General features: G+C 32.5%; 1 protein-coding gene across 5 annotated transcripts; it reads left to right on the forward strand.

Annotated features, from left to right (window-relative positions):
- The first annotated feature begins 11,129 nt into the window (after positions 1-11,129).
- LOC137825035 (chromatin remodeling protein EBS) lies at positions 11,130-14,888 on the forward strand. Of its 5 annotated transcripts, none has more exons than XM_068630713.1 (5): positions 11,130-11,670; positions 11,798-12,140; positions 12,671-12,739; positions 13,526-13,670; positions 14,631-14,888. In XM_068630713.1, the coding sequence occupies exons 1-5, from the start codon at positions 11,598-11,600 to the stop codon at positions 14,655-14,657; spliced, it is 657 nt and encodes a 218-aa protein (XP_068486814.1). In that variant the 5' UTR covers positions 11,130-11,597; the 3' UTR covers positions 14,658-14,888. The 5 variants fall into 5 exon arrangements, 3 of the variants coding, with proteins under 3 accessions (XP_068486814.1, XP_068486810.1, XP_090153513.1); XM_068630709.2 differs by having other exon boundaries at positions 11,219-11,670; positions 11,756-12,140; XR_016517408.1 differs by having other exon boundaries at positions 11,290-11,670; positions 13,515-13,670.
- The last annotated feature ends 479 nt before the right edge of the window (positions 14,889-15,367 follow it).

Below are 15,367 nucleotides of genomic sequence, written 5' to 3' on the forward strand. Positions count from 1 at the left end.
TAAAGTGCTTATGTTGATTTAGTCAATATAAAATTTGAAAATATTGTTCAAATTATTCTTAGTTTCTTTTATTACGTAGTTATGGATCGAAGTTGGATAAATACAGGTCGAATTAGTTATATGTATGAAAATGATGTTGAAGAGTCTCTACAATCTGCTTAACGAAATGGGAGAGGTATGGATGGAAGATATTATTCTCTATGTTAATTGTTTGAATGTGAGATGTCTAGAAATTCAATTGCTACGAGAATATGTTCTTTGTGACGATTTCTATATGTTCTTTGTGACGATTTCTTGAGAGCTATATAACTTGGACTTGGCATAGTGAATTTGTAGACCTACCACCTATATCTCAATGTCAACAGTCAAATATAGAATCAAATGATAGCATGAAAGATATGATTCGTGATATTAGAGAAAATAGTTTCCAACATGCACACATGTATGATTCATTGAAAAAAGATTCATAAACATTTTTGTATCTTGGTTGTACAAGTTTCATACGTCTGTCAATAGTATTAAGGTTAATTAATATCAAGGCAAGAAATGGGTGATTCGATAAAAGTTTCATTGAATTACTCAAGTTGTTGCATGAAATGCTTTCAAAAAGGTAATACAATGTTGACACGTCACTATAAGGCAAAAAAAGATATTATGTTTGATGGGTAATGGAGTACCAAAAAATACATGCATATCCCAATGATTGTATATTATACAAAAAAAAGTTTAAAGCATTGAACAAGTGTCGAAGATGCGGGATATGACGATACAAAGTAAAAGATGATGATGATGATGAAGATTACATGAGAAAGGGTCCTCATGCAAAAATATTATGGTATCTTCCAGTTATACCTCGATTTAAACATTTTTTCCAATGTTAATGATGCAAAGGACCTTACATGGCTTGCATATGGAAGAAAATGTGATGGGTTATTGTGACATGTTGATTCACAACAATGGAAGAAAATTGATTATTTGTATTTTGATTTGAGAATGATCCAAGAAATCTTAGACTTGGTCTTGCAATTGATGGAATGAATCCTTATGGTAACTTAAGTAGCAAACATAGTGCATGATCCATTTTGGTCATTATTTATAATTTGTCGTACTGTTTGTGAATGAAGAGAAAATATATGATGTTGTCTATGATGATAATCAGAACGAAGACAACCCAGAAATGACATAGATATTTATCTAAGTCCATTGTTATTTTGCACCATTAATGATTTTATGACATATGGAAATTTGAGTGGTTACAATTTTAAAGCAGCGCTTGCCCGATATGTGAAGAAAACACAAGTTACCATCAACTAAAACATGCGAGAAAGACATCTTACATTGAGCATCAGAGATTTTTGAAGCATAATCGTCCTTATCGTAGGTTAAAAAGGCTTTTAATGGATGTTAGGAGGGAAAAATGACACCTCCACCATTCACTAGTGAGCAAGTGTACAATCGAGCCTGTCATGTTGAAGTGATTTTGGGAAAACATAGAAGAATAGTAGTGTGAAAATCATATGGAAGAAGAAATTTATGTTTTTTGAACTTCCATATTGGTCCAAGTTAGATGTTAGACATTGCATAGATGTAATACACGTGGAAAAGAATATTTGTGATAATATAATTAGCACGTTGCTAAACATTAAAGGAAAAATGAATGATGGTATAAATGCTTGTAAAGATATGGTTGATATGGTGTTCGTTTAGAGTTGCAACACAACAACCTTATGGTAAACGAACATATTTGCCACCAGCATGTCATACTTCGTCAAAATTTGAAAAGATAAGTTTTTATGGGTGTTGCAAGGAGTTAAAGTACCACAAGGATACTCATTAAAAATTAAGAATCTTATGTCAATGGAAGATTTGAAACTTGTGGGCTTAAAATCTCATGATTGTCATGTTCCCATACAAGACATTCTTTAGTGGCTATTCATGGAATTTTACCAAAAAATGTAAGACAAGTCATTGTCATTTTTGTATATTCTTCCATGCTATTTGTAGGAAAGTAATTGATCTAATAAGTTGGATGACTTAGAAAATGAAGCTATCATTATCTTGTGTCAACTAGAGATGTATTTTTCTCCTTCCTTTTTTAACATCATGGTCCATCTAATAGCTCATTTAGTGAGGGAAATTAGAATATGTGGTCATGTGTTTTTATGATGGATGTATGTAGTTGAGCCATACATGAAGATATTGTAAGGGTATGTGAAGAATCCATACTTTCTAGAAACATTTATTACTGAGAGATACATTTTTGCGGAAGCAATTGAGTCTTGCACAATGTATATGTCAAAAGTTAATGTTGTAGGTGTTCCAACATCTCGGTATGAAGAAAGGAATGAAGGAAAAGGCACACAAGTCGTAAAGGTGGTTTAAAAATACCAACATAAAGTTCTCCAAGCACATTTGTATATATTGAACAATACTGGTGATGTTATTCCTTACAGATAGATGCACACAAAATGTTGTTGAAGTCAATTAATCCTCGTGCAAATGAAAAATGGTTGTTAACTGAGCAGAACAAAACCTTTTTGAAATGGTTTAAAGATAAAATTGGTCAAGAAGATTGTGATGTTGAGGAATTAAAATGGTTAGCATAAGAAGCTAACTTTGATGCCAAAACATGGACTGGATATGATATTAATATGTTATCTTTTTATACAAAGATTGGATGTCAAAAGTACTATACGAAATAGTGGTTTTACCCTTGAGGCGGAGTCTATGCACTTTGCTAGTTCAAAAGATAATAATCCTATGATGGCTACTATAAGTTACTTTTGAGTCATTGAAGAAATCTGGGAGGTTGACTACATCAAATTTAGAGTGTTTGTATTTAAGTGTAAATGGATTTATTGTAACACGGGAGTGCATGTTGATGACTTGAGTTTTACTTTGGTTGATCTTACAAAGGTAGCTTATAAGGAAGATCATTCACCATGGATTACCAAGAAAAAAAGGTTTTTATGTGAAATATCCTTCTAATGAAAGGTGGTCAATTGTCCTCCAGGGAAGAATTGAACATGATGACTCAAGAGATCAATTTATAGACAATCCTTCATTTCCAAGACAAATACCTCCTACGAATGAGGAAAATGATGTTGATGGAGTACATACTACACATAATGATCACAATGAAGGAATATGGGACAACATTCTAACATTTCTCTAATAGAAATAAGTTATGTTTATGTTCTTGCCGATTGACCTGGTTGTCGATTGACTTCAAAGGCGAGCGGTGGCTCCTCCTATTTCTGGTGGATTATGTGCTTCCCTTGGATGTTGGAAGGTGGCTTCGTTGAAACAGAGGGGGCCCTGCCTGTTGATTGCACTCTGACGATCAAGTCAGTTCAGGGCTAATAGAAACAATAAGTAAATAAGCAGTTTCAGTCTTAGAAACGGTGTACCTTTACCAGGGATCTCAACTCCCTTTTATACACTACTTTTAGGTTATCTCATTGTAACAACCCCTCTCTCACCGGAGCCTTATCTCTAGCGAAATTAGGTTTGTTGGGAGGACATTCTATTACGTTGTTACACAATCTTAGCACAACAACCGCACATAATCTTCCTATTTGGAGTGCACAATCTTAACAGCATGGCCGCCAGGGTACCGACTCATGTACTAGCATTACGAGGCCCATTAGTTTTGTAGGCGCCCTAGTCCTTTACGTATCATGCATGCAGCTTTCCCCTAAAAACCCTAGTGCTCTTGGGCCTGGGCGTCTTCAGGGGATATTTTCTTGTGCTAGACACGAATGTACTATACACACCACATGCATGCACTTTCTCGCTGACTAGGCCTTTCATATATACGGGTTTCAACACACGCATCTCTGGGGGCTCACTTACGTGGCCCACTACCTTGACCAGACCACCGAGCCGACCTGCTTCACAGGTGCCAATGTCTGAAGTCGATGTCAATGCCGATGTCCGAAGTCTAGTCCAGTATAGTTTATTTATTAGTTTTGCATTTTAATATTAACATTGGTTTTGTGTAATTTAAATATATAGCTTATAGGTGTTTTTCTTTTTTGCAAGTGACATGGCTGAGTCATCGAAGAAGACTAGAGAAGTTAAATGGCTGCGACATCTTGTCATTACGCATTTGGGTAATGTTATAGTTCCATTTGAAATAGACCATTGGACTGGCAAGTCATCAGGCACTAATCAAGCTCAATATGTTAGTTTTTTGGGTGTCCTAACTCAATTAAAGGTGTTTATTTTGGTACATGACAGAGATCATGTGACAAAATCAGAAAAAAAATCTTATTTGGCAGGATATTTGTGTAAGTTATTTATTTAAAGTTTAAGTAATTTTAGTATTGAAAATGTTGAATGTTTAATGAATTATAATGTACTAAATTTATTTTATTTTTTAGATAAACTTTGAGTTTGAGACTTCTGATTTTATTCGAAACAAGATATTATCATCGGTAGCTACAAAATGGAGGCAATTCAAGACAAATTTGACAGGATGTAAATCTATGACAAATGCAAGGATAAGTCCCTTGTGAGAAATATGGTATAGATGAAGAGACATGACAACAATTTGCACATTCAATAGGACTCTGATAAGTGCCAATGTGTAGTTTTTATTATTGAGAAAATTGAACACTTTGGAACTTAATTGTTGCTTAATGTAAGAAAATTACCCTAATCTAAGAATTATTGAACCTGATTATATATTTTGAATCAAGAAATAAATGAAGAAATTTAATCTCAATTTTTGTGTAAATTGCAGATGAATATGAAGCATTGAAAGAAAGAAAGCAAAAACTTAATTGGATCACAAGAAGATTTAGCTCAAGCTAGAAGATTTAGCTCAAGCTAGAGGATTTAGCTCATGCTAAAACTGTCCATATTTGATTAAAGGTGTAGTACTAATCTAGCGTAGGCTAGAATTGCTAGCTCAAGATAAAAATGCATCGAAAGATCTAGCTTAAGCTAAATTGGCTTGCTTGAGCTAGAGTTCAATATATAAATTTTGGAACAAAGTGAAAAAAGAGGCGGTGGAAAAAGATTGGATTTTTATAGAGATAGATTAATGAGAGAAGAAGAGGAGAACTCTATTCTAGGAGAAGAAATTGCTTAGATCAACCCTTCTTATGCAACTTGGGATTGAATGTAATCTACTTTGTTCAAATGTATTCTTGGTGATATATATATATATATATATATATATATATATATATAATATTTTCTTTTCTACTTGTTCTTGGTATTTTCGTTTCATGCTTATTGCTTGATTCTATCTTATCAATGGAGTCTTGATTTTGAAACTTAAATTTAACTGGAAAGTACTTTTAAGGATCTGAAATAGACGAAAATACTTGATAACTTGTAATGCTAGGAATAGATTTCAGGTTATTGATTGCATCATAATTTTGTTCCTAAAGCTGGATGATTTGTTAAATATTTGAGGAATCAGTGTGTGAGAAATTATCTTATGAATTTCATTTGTGAGGAATCAAGGTGAATGACTTTAAATTAAGCATCAGGAATAAGTAGTTTTGAGTATTATATATTGTATTATTAAAAAATATAGATGATTGAGATAGACGCAATTCAGTCCCAAGTATCTTTCTCTATATTTGATATTTTAGTTTTGTTACGTCCTGAATCAAACCCTAAACCTTTGAGTTACTTCTTGTGAAATCTTTAATTTGCTTATGAACAAGTTCTCAACATTATTTTCTATACTTAATGAGTTTTATAACACATTATCTTAATTATAATTGTTCCCTATGGGTTCGACATTCGTACTTTAAAGAGTACTATATTACCGTTGATTTGGTACATTTGCCGAGAAAAATCAACAGACTCCTCATGGTAGGTTTGTTACTATTTCAAATCACATTTATTAAATCATATAATGAAATCCACAATTTATCTTTATTTTTTTTACAAGAAAAAACAGAACAAAGCTCAAGACATCCAACATAAGAATGTTACCCCCTACAGATTTTCTCGAGGAGGCTACGACATGTTGGGAAAAAAACTAATGGAAGAGAAGTTAAAGAGGCAAAAAGAATCATCTTCAGATGAATAAGTTCTTTGTCCTTCATCCGCTCCTAATCGACATGAGAAATATAAGTTAGCTAGAACTAAAGCAAGGGGAAAATGACATTTGACAAATCACTAGAGATTGCCTAACGTATTCTAAGTTTATAATAAATTCATAATAATGTCATATTTTTAATTTATAGATGTATCATTATATATTATGATATCATTAAAGGGAAATGAACCATCGTTTGGTGTTGTTGCTAATACTGAGAGAATAAGAAATAACGGTATAAGCCCTATGATTTAACCTATGATTTGCAAACCATTGCTACTATATGTGTTCCAATGTCCCTTGAAATCTTGATTAAGGATGGATAGTTTGTAGTGTGATCTGCTCAGTTGCAGATTTTGGTCTTATTGGTGAATCTAAATGGCACTTGATGTTGATCATTTGGATTGGTACAGTGGGTCGAAATGTAGGACTTCTTTATGGGAGGTATGATCATGCAAATAGGGTAACTAAGTAATTGTACTCCATACTCTTTACATAATTCAGAAATCAAACTTGAAAAACCTAAAGGTTTTGCAGTACTTCTAGTAGTGATCTACGATATCACAGATTTGTGAATTTCTTCTGAAATCAATTCAACCGCATTCACTATAAATTATTGAATGATGTAATGAATTAGTTTAGCCTTATCTAATGTCATATGTGAGACATGAGTCATAGGAGAGATGTTGGCAAACATTAAGCTTGCCTAAACTTGTGCTAATGTTCTCATGCTTGATCTATATATATTTCTTGGATGGCCAATCCTTCTCCTAACAAATGTTTGCCCAGGAATACAAAGACTTTCTACTACTATAGCCAAAGGGATATCCTTTCTTCCTCTATTAAGCTCCCTTCTTGATTCTTCAATTAAATACCTATTAATGTGAATGTGTCTCCTTACAGCTACAACATCATAGAAGACTTGTACTCCCTTTACCAAAGAATATTTATTTGTTTCATTGAATCTCACATGATTGGCTTTCTTCATGCAAAAGTAATATATGGGCTTCAAGCCTATTTCTTGGGCTTATTGGGATTTTCATATGTAATAATTTGCTAGGGATTCGCTCCAAGATGAGCCCAACACATTCTTTTCTTAGCCATGAAGTATTCTTTGGCTCAGATATGGCTTAAAGTAGATCCTTCCCTTTCTAGTTTTGGTTTAGGTTGACTTCAAGCCCTTCCTAAGAGAATTTGAGCTTTCTTCATGGTAAAGGACTTTATGCGCTCATCCCATATGGGTTCGCTCAACCCTTCATGCTCTTGAATTCTTTAATTATTTTGGCCTCAATCCCCTCAGCGTATGGCATAAGTGCTCAGGATTTGAGTGGTTTATTGAAGTTAGCTCTCTGGACTCATTTTGCTTAGTCTTTTTGCATGTGCTGGGCGGATTGACCTTTTTTGATCTTCCTTTATTTGTTGTTTTCTACCTTTTCTCTACAAGATTTCTACAAGTTCTTCTTCATCTGTAAGATTTTACTATGAGCTGCTAAAATTACACTGTTGGGATTAAAAACAATGTGATATTTCTTAAGTTATTGTTGTTTATAAATACTTATTTTTAGTTGAGAAAAAATTTCCTTGGGTTTGGTAGTGTACTTAATGCTCAATGGTGAGAAACAATCACTGATGTTCTTGGAGCATGAAGGAGGTCGGAAGGTCTTGTAGAAAAAGAATAAAACAACAAACAAACAAAAAGATCAGAAAAAAGACAAATCTACCCAGCACATAAAGATAGGCTAAGCGGATTGCTTTTAGAGATCAAGCATTGAAAGAACTTCCTAAATGCTAAGCTCTGAGGACATGTGCTAAGCGGATTAAAACCATAAGAATCAAGGATACATAGTTTAAAAGGTTGAGCAAATTCAAATAGGCTATGTAAAAGGAGTTTTTCATCATGAAGAATGCTCAGATTTGCACAAAGAAGGCTTGAAGCTAACTTGAACTAAAAGAGGGAGGTTTGAAATTCACTTGGGCTTGGCTTAAATCTAATCCTAAGCCTAAGAAGACTTCATGATTAAGAAAGGAAAATGTTGGGCTCAACTTGAAACAAATTCCTACCAAATCTCTAATATGAATCCAAGGAAGCCCAGAAATGGGCCTGAAGCCAAAAAGATTTCTTCAGCATAAAGAAAGTCAATATGCTTGGCGGTTTGGCCTGCGCCTAGTGAAAGCTAAATCTGATGGTACTCCTCTCTAAAATATATAAATAGAGGCTCTTGGGTCTAATTCAAAGCATTGAGGTTTCAAGGCAAATAAGTTTTGAATAGAAAGTTCATAGCATCTAGGGTCAAGAGAGGTTGAATTATAGAATCATATCAAGTTATAAGACCAAGCCTCAAGGCTAAAACGGAGAAAAACTCTGAAGGAGAGGATTAAAAGCCTAAGTTGACCAACAACATCCAGGGATCCATGTCTATTGTTCATAGCTACTCATTTGTGTACTTCACTGTAAGATTTACCATGAGTTGTTAAACTTATATTGTTAGGATTGAAAAGTAATGTGATATTTCTTAAGTTATTCTTGTTTATGAATGCATATTTTTATTTGAGATTCAAGTTCTATTGACTTGATAGTATATGTAATGCTTAATGGTGATAAACGACCATTGATGCCTTTGGAGCATGAATGAGATCGGAAAACAATTTCATGTATGTGAACCATATCAAATCAACCATATATGTCAACTTTCAAGAATGAAATTGAGTATATGGCTCAAACTGTTCCATCTTAATACATAACTAAGTTTTTGTGATGCAAGAAATTGATTGAGATCATTTATGGTTCTAGATAATCTTGTCCAAGAAATTGACTTGGTTTAGCCATAAGGAACAATGAACTTGAGCAAATATAACATTTATAAGTAATAATAACGAAAGAGATTCACAAAGTTCTTTTAACCCAACACTTGTGCTAAGAGATTCACAAAGTTCTTTTAACCCAACACTTGTGCTATATTGTTATCCTTCTACTTCATTTGTTTGTCAAAGTTTCACCCTCACTAAATATTATTAGTTATTTACAAAATATATGAAATCAACTCTTATCGTTATCTCACTTCATCTTGAAATTTATTTCGACTTCAAAAATCTTTAATTCCATTTGGATACAACAATCATCAAGTGTACTACAGTTGACTAAGTTCGCTCGTTGAGAAAATGATTTTAAATTTGTCTCATTAGTATTGTCTGATCTTATAAACATATGATATGATCCTATGAAGACTTTATCATAAAGAAAAGATTGCACAGTATTATATCGTTTGACAAACAAAACATTTACATATTATATATTATTGTTTATTATTCATGTTTTTTGCTTTGATATTTTTTCCTTAACAATCTTGCAACATGATTAATCATATTTCTACTTATAAAATTAACTCTATGGCAATAACATTACTTGATTTAATCGGTCTTTTAAACAACATCGAAAATGCAACTTTTAACGAATCTATTTATGAAATATATGAAAACGATGTATCTAAAACAATAAGAGGACTCTTATCAGCCGATGCTAAAATGAAAAAAAAATAATTATTATTTGTGATATTGCACTGTGCTTTGGTTCTATCTAAAAGGGGCAATTAATTATATTTACAGTTCTTAGTATCAGAAGAATATTAAGACAGAATAATTAGGGATAACTTTTATACTTGCTTTGCAATAAGTTTTTCACTTATTTACCCTTTAATAGTTTATTTAAAAGAGGATTGAACGTAATCCAAATGTTTAAAGTAAACCAATGTACTTATTTTCGATATTCTTATATACTAGATGACCTCGTTAGGTGACTTTCGGTATATAATCTATTTAAAAAAAAAAAAAAAAAACTCCAATGCTTTGAATAACCTTCTTCTAGAATTTGTACGTGCTTTATACATGATTTCATCATAATTCTTCAACTTTCTTAGTTATTATGTATAGATTAGTCCATAAGTCTAAGAGTCTATTTATTATTACACAAAAAATCATTAAATGAAAAATCAATTTTTAAAAAAAAATCATTAATTATTATATTTATTAAATTAAATACTATTTTAAAGAATAAAAAATATCAATATGTAAAATATTTTTTATTATTAAAAAAAATTATAAACTAGTTTCTTAATTAGTTATCAAGATTATCAACTAAAAGGTAACTCAAATCTTGATAACTAATAAGATATCAATTTAGAAATTAGTTTATAAATTTTAAATACAAACTACTTTAATAATTTTGTTAGCTTCTAAAATAATATTTAACCTAATAATTAATTGTTTTTTTATTCTTAAAATTGATTTTATTAAATTTTTCAATTTTTATATACACATATGGGTTAAAGATTATTCTAATTCAAGGCGGGCCAGCGGGCCGCTACAAAAAGTGCAGGACAAGTTCACTAATGTAGTCCGCTGACTCGCTTTCGCCTGCTCCGCATAACCTGCAGGCTGGCCCACGTAAATAAAAAAATAATTATTTAATTTTTTGTGTTAAAAAAAATCATACCCCAATATTGCAATGTGACCTTTTTTTATTTTATTTTTATAAAAATTAGTTTAATATACTTAAAAAAGAAAGATTTTATTTTAATCATCTCAAGGAGTTAGTATTAAAAGTGACAGTGAATTTAGTTTAAAGTAAAGTCTTATATTTAAAATTTGTTAATAAAAATAATATAATGAAGAGATTTCAATAGGATAGTTAAAAGTTAATCATCTTCATTAAAATATTTTGTAGCAAAACTTTGATAAAATACTCTTATATATTTACATACATATATGGAAAAAAATAGATGTAAAACAAAACTTTAATTATTTTTAACAAGTCTTCTAACAACTCTCATACTTGAATTTATATTTTTATCTTAATTAAATAAATTGATACACTGATAAAATTTTAATTTTCAATAATAAAAATAAATTTTTTATAATTAATAAAATTTTAATTTTTTTTAAAAAATATTATCAAACTGACTTGGAGGCCTACATATTACTTCTTATGTGAAGCGAACTAGTAAAATAAGCCCGCAATCATATAATGGAGCGGACTAACCCAATTCACATTTTATATAGATCAAACCGCAGAGGAGATGTCTATGAAAGCAGGTAAGACAAAGCATATTTCCTGCTAGGGAACAACATCAATTCAATAGTAGAATAGTGTTTAGTAGTATTTGTTTCCAAAAATCCTCTACTAAACAGGGAAATTATAGCTTTTTCCACCACTTATCTTGAACGCTACACGTCCCAGTAATATGATAAACACATGAATGAAGTAGATTAGGAAATTACTTAGCGCAGATCTCAGGACAAGAAAATTTAGGAAGCAGTCAAATGTTATGAACCGACCAAGAATCGTCGCATTACATTCCCAAAAAGCCACAGTAATAAAATCGCAGGCGAAGCGTCACAGTCACTCCCTTCACTCACAAAAAAAAGTGTCACCCCTTACCCAACCCACACCTTAGGGTTCCTTGCTTTCTCTTCTTCTCCTTTTAACCCAACAATCAGAAAAAGAATTCTCATTCCCAAAACGCCCTTCGCGCACCGCATGGCGAAAACGAGGCCAGGCAGAAAGGACTTGGACTCGTACACCATAAGAGGAACCAACAAGATCGTCCGAGGTAACACACAACCACCCTTTGCGTTTTCCTCCTTCAAAATGCCTCCTTTCCTTCTTTTCGTGCCTGCCCATGATGTTTTTTTTAGATGGGGTTGTCGTTGACAGCGTTTCGTTCTTTGGTGCTGCAGCCGGTGATTGCGTTCTGATGCGGCCCTCCGACACGTCGAAGCCCCCTTACGTGGCGCGCGTGGAGAAGATCGAGCAGGACAACAGGAACAACGTCAAGGTGCGTGTGAGGTGGTACTACAGACCCGAAGAGTCCATTGGTGGTCGCAGACAGTTCCATGGTGCCAAAGAGCTTTTTCTCTCCGACCACTATGATGTGCAGAGTGCGCACACCATTGAAGGCAAATGCGTTGTACACTCTTTCAAGAACTACACTAAGCTCGAGAATGTGGGTGCTGAGGATTACTATTGTAGATTTGAGTACAAGGCTGCCACTGGGGCTTTCACTCCGGACCGTGTTGCTGTGTGAGTTTCCTCTCATATATCTTTTTTGTCTATAAATAATTCAAAATTTCAAATTTTTTCCTATTAAAAATTTAATGCAGAAACATGTTTATGTACATTGCTCTAGTATACATTTAAAGTCTTTACATTTTTACTTGTGGCGGATTTTTTAGTCATTATAAAAAAATTAATAAGTTTTTCCTATTTACATTTGAACAGAAACATGAGATTTTAGTCTTTACAACAATTTAATACATTTTAGTACTTGTGTTTTAGGTGAAAATCGAGATTTTAGTTTTTTATTTTAGGCTGTATAAGCATTTAATAAGATTTTAGTATGTTAATATGGTGGTCAAATTGCATATATATTTTGGTAACTGTAAAGAGTAAGAACGTATTGAAGTTTTCAGGGATTAAAATTGAATTCTGGGATATGTTGAGGGATCATATGTCTTACCATTTTATGTAATGTTTTTTTTTGGGTTATTGATTGTGAGGAAGGAGATTTTGGGTTTTAGAACTAAATATGTTTGTTGGTCTGTGTTTTGCAGGTATTGCAAGTGTGAGATGCCATATAACCCGGATGACCTCATGGTTCAATGTGAAGGGTGCAAGGATTGGTAAAATCAGTGTTTTCTGCTTACTTTGTTTCCTATCTCCTATTATTGAATTTGGAGTTTTGATTTTGTATATTTTGGTGTTTATTTTTGTATGTTGAATTTGAGCATTGGGTGCTATTTACTGGGTTGAAGGAATTTTCATTTATGTGATCTCATCACCTGCAGAATGAGTGGCCTAAAGGGTGTTAGAAAGTTGTAAGTTCTATTGGAAGCTCATGTATGGTCCTAAAATTGTAAGAAAAATGCTTTATATATAGAACTGCATCTTGACCCATGCAAGCCCTTTGCATGTTGGTCTTGAAAAAGCAATTTTTCTTATGAAGTAAAATAAAATTAAGAAGGAACGAGTGAATATATAGTGCCTTATACATTTACTTGTGACATGTGAACTTCACTGCTAAAAATTGAGTGACAGATGAAATTTATGTCTGCCTAAAAGTGCCAATGTGCTTGTGGGTGGCTTGTTATTATGACTATGGTTCTGTTCTTTCTTTTATTTTATTATATGCGTGAACCAATATAAATTGACTATGGCTTATTCTATCTATTGATTGTTTCAATACGTTGAAAAATATGCTTGCACATGTATTTTTATATAATGTTTATGAAATACTGGAGATGCAAATTACCGAACTCATGATAAACACAGAACTTTGTTGACTTAACTTCCATGTGAACTGTGAAAGAGTTAAAATCTAATGTATCCAAGAATCACATTCTTTTTATGTTGAGTGTCTCTATATCCTCTATGGAACACATATTTCAATCTTTGTAGGTTTTTTGTAGGTATCATCCTGCTTGTGTGGGCATGACTATCGAAGAAGCAAAGAAATTAGATCATTTTGTGTGTTCTGAATGTTCATCTGATGATGATATGAATATTAAGAAACCGCAAGCTACGTTTTCTGCATCACCAGTAGCTGATGGCAAGGTGAATTCTATTATCCAACATCAAATAATTATTGCTTAATGTTCCCAGCATATGATTAAGACATCAGTTTTCTATTAACTAGTTTCTGGCTAGGATATTGAGAGGGAATGGGACACATTGCTGTAAAAGGAATGAGTGATTTAACATATGGTGTAGAATTTAGAGTTTGATGGGGGGGAAATTCTCTCTAAAATTTAACCCTTAGTGCAGCTAGTTTTAAAATTGGCCATACAGCATGTACATTTGTTCTGTTTTGATGCCAAACTTTGCATAGTTCAGTCTTGTTTTCTGCTTTGCTTTCTTTACTCTGAAACATTGTGTGCATTGTTTGAATAAAATGTTTAGTTCAAACTGTGGCATGCATTCTTTTGATAGTCATTGTTAATGCATTGAAGGTTGTAATTTTCTTTCTTTTGAGATATAAATTTACCAATGATGTTTACTTTTCTGAACCTTCCTTTAATCGATATCCTTATGAATATGCTACACACTCACTTTGGTTGATGCTTTTCACATGGTTAATCTGCTAAAAATTTTATCAGTATTCAACATGAAAAACCAGCACCTTCCCATTTGTGGGGGATATTCATGTTGGCATTTTTTTTTCACTACTGATCTTATATCATCTGATAGAAAGCAATAAACGTTTCCCATTCAATGTGTTTTGAGCTTATAAAATGAAAATTGTACAGGCAGCTTTTAGGTTGGATTAAAAGTGGCTATTTGTAAGATATTTATTACCACAATTTGTTAACTCTCACATACCCTTTTGTTTGAGAAAATGTTTAAGAAAACAAGCTTTCAAAACCAATAAACAAAATAAGTGGTTTATAAGTAAAAATTGAAAACATTTTTCTCAAACCAAATGGGGTCAGAAAATAATTGATTGTTTAGCCAGTGTCACATTTGCCTTTTGGATTATGGTGTTATATTATTGGATTTGAAATTGTGAATTTGCAGGTGGAGCCCAAGAGGCGAAAGAGATGACCATAATGCAGTAGTAACCTTATTTGGAGGCGTGAGTGACTCTAGCAGAATTTGGATGGCTCTTGTGTGTTGTACAGCTTCATCTTGAGGCTCTAAACATTTCATTGTGTATTTGACTTAGCTTAAATTATGTATCTATTCGTTTTAGATTTTATTACTATGACATTCCATCAAGGCGAATGATGACATCAAACCTAAAATACTAAGCACAGAGAAGCTGGTAGTTTTAAATGTTCGTTCCTGTTTAGCACTTAGCTTTTCTTCCTCAAAAAAATTACACCACAGTTCTCCACCTCTTGTACAAATTTTAAAAGGTCCCCAAGTATTGGAGGAGAATGTGCCCCCATTTTTTAGAAAATGTTTAAATTACCCTTTTATGTTTTTTATTAAATGTTTTTTTTTAAAATTTTGATACGTAAAATTTGGAGACTTTTTTATTATAGAATTTGAAAGCTAAAATTTGTGATCTTTTTATTTTATTTTGGATTGTATATTATGTAAAACAAAATTTGTATTTTAGTATGTGATTCGGGATGTTAGAACAGCTTAAAAAATATCTCGGATGATTGAATTTAAAAATAAAGAATAAAAAAGTAAAGATTTTTTTTTTTAAATGACAGGAGGATAAGCCTGCAGGCTTGTTACACGACACACCTGTTGCACGCCTTTCTTTTCCATGGTTATCAATTACAAAAAGAAGCCAAAAACAA

Source organism: Phaseolus vulgaris, chromosome 11 (genome assembly GCF_051622355.1).
Source record: "Phaseolus vulgaris cultivar YP4 chromosome 11, ASM5162235v1, whole genome shotgun sequence".
In the NCBI taxonomy this organism is placed as follows: domain Eukaryota; kingdom Viridiplantae; phylum Streptophyta; class Magnoliopsida; order Fabales; family Fabaceae; genus Phaseolus; species Phaseolus vulgaris.

Coding starts and splice junctions, on each gene's coding strand:
- LOC137825035 (XM_068630709.2), top strand. CDS start 11,598: ATGGCGAAAACGAGGCCAGGCAGAAAGGACTTGGACTCGTACACCATA. Junction 11,671..11,755: donor AACCAACAAGATCGTCCGAG/GTAACACACAAC, acceptor TGTTTTTTTTAG/ATGGGGTTGTCGTTGACAGC. Junction 12,141..12,670: donor ACTCCGGACCGTGTTGCTGT/GTGAGTTTCCTC, acceptor TGTGTTTTGCAG/GTATTGCAAGTGTGAGATGC.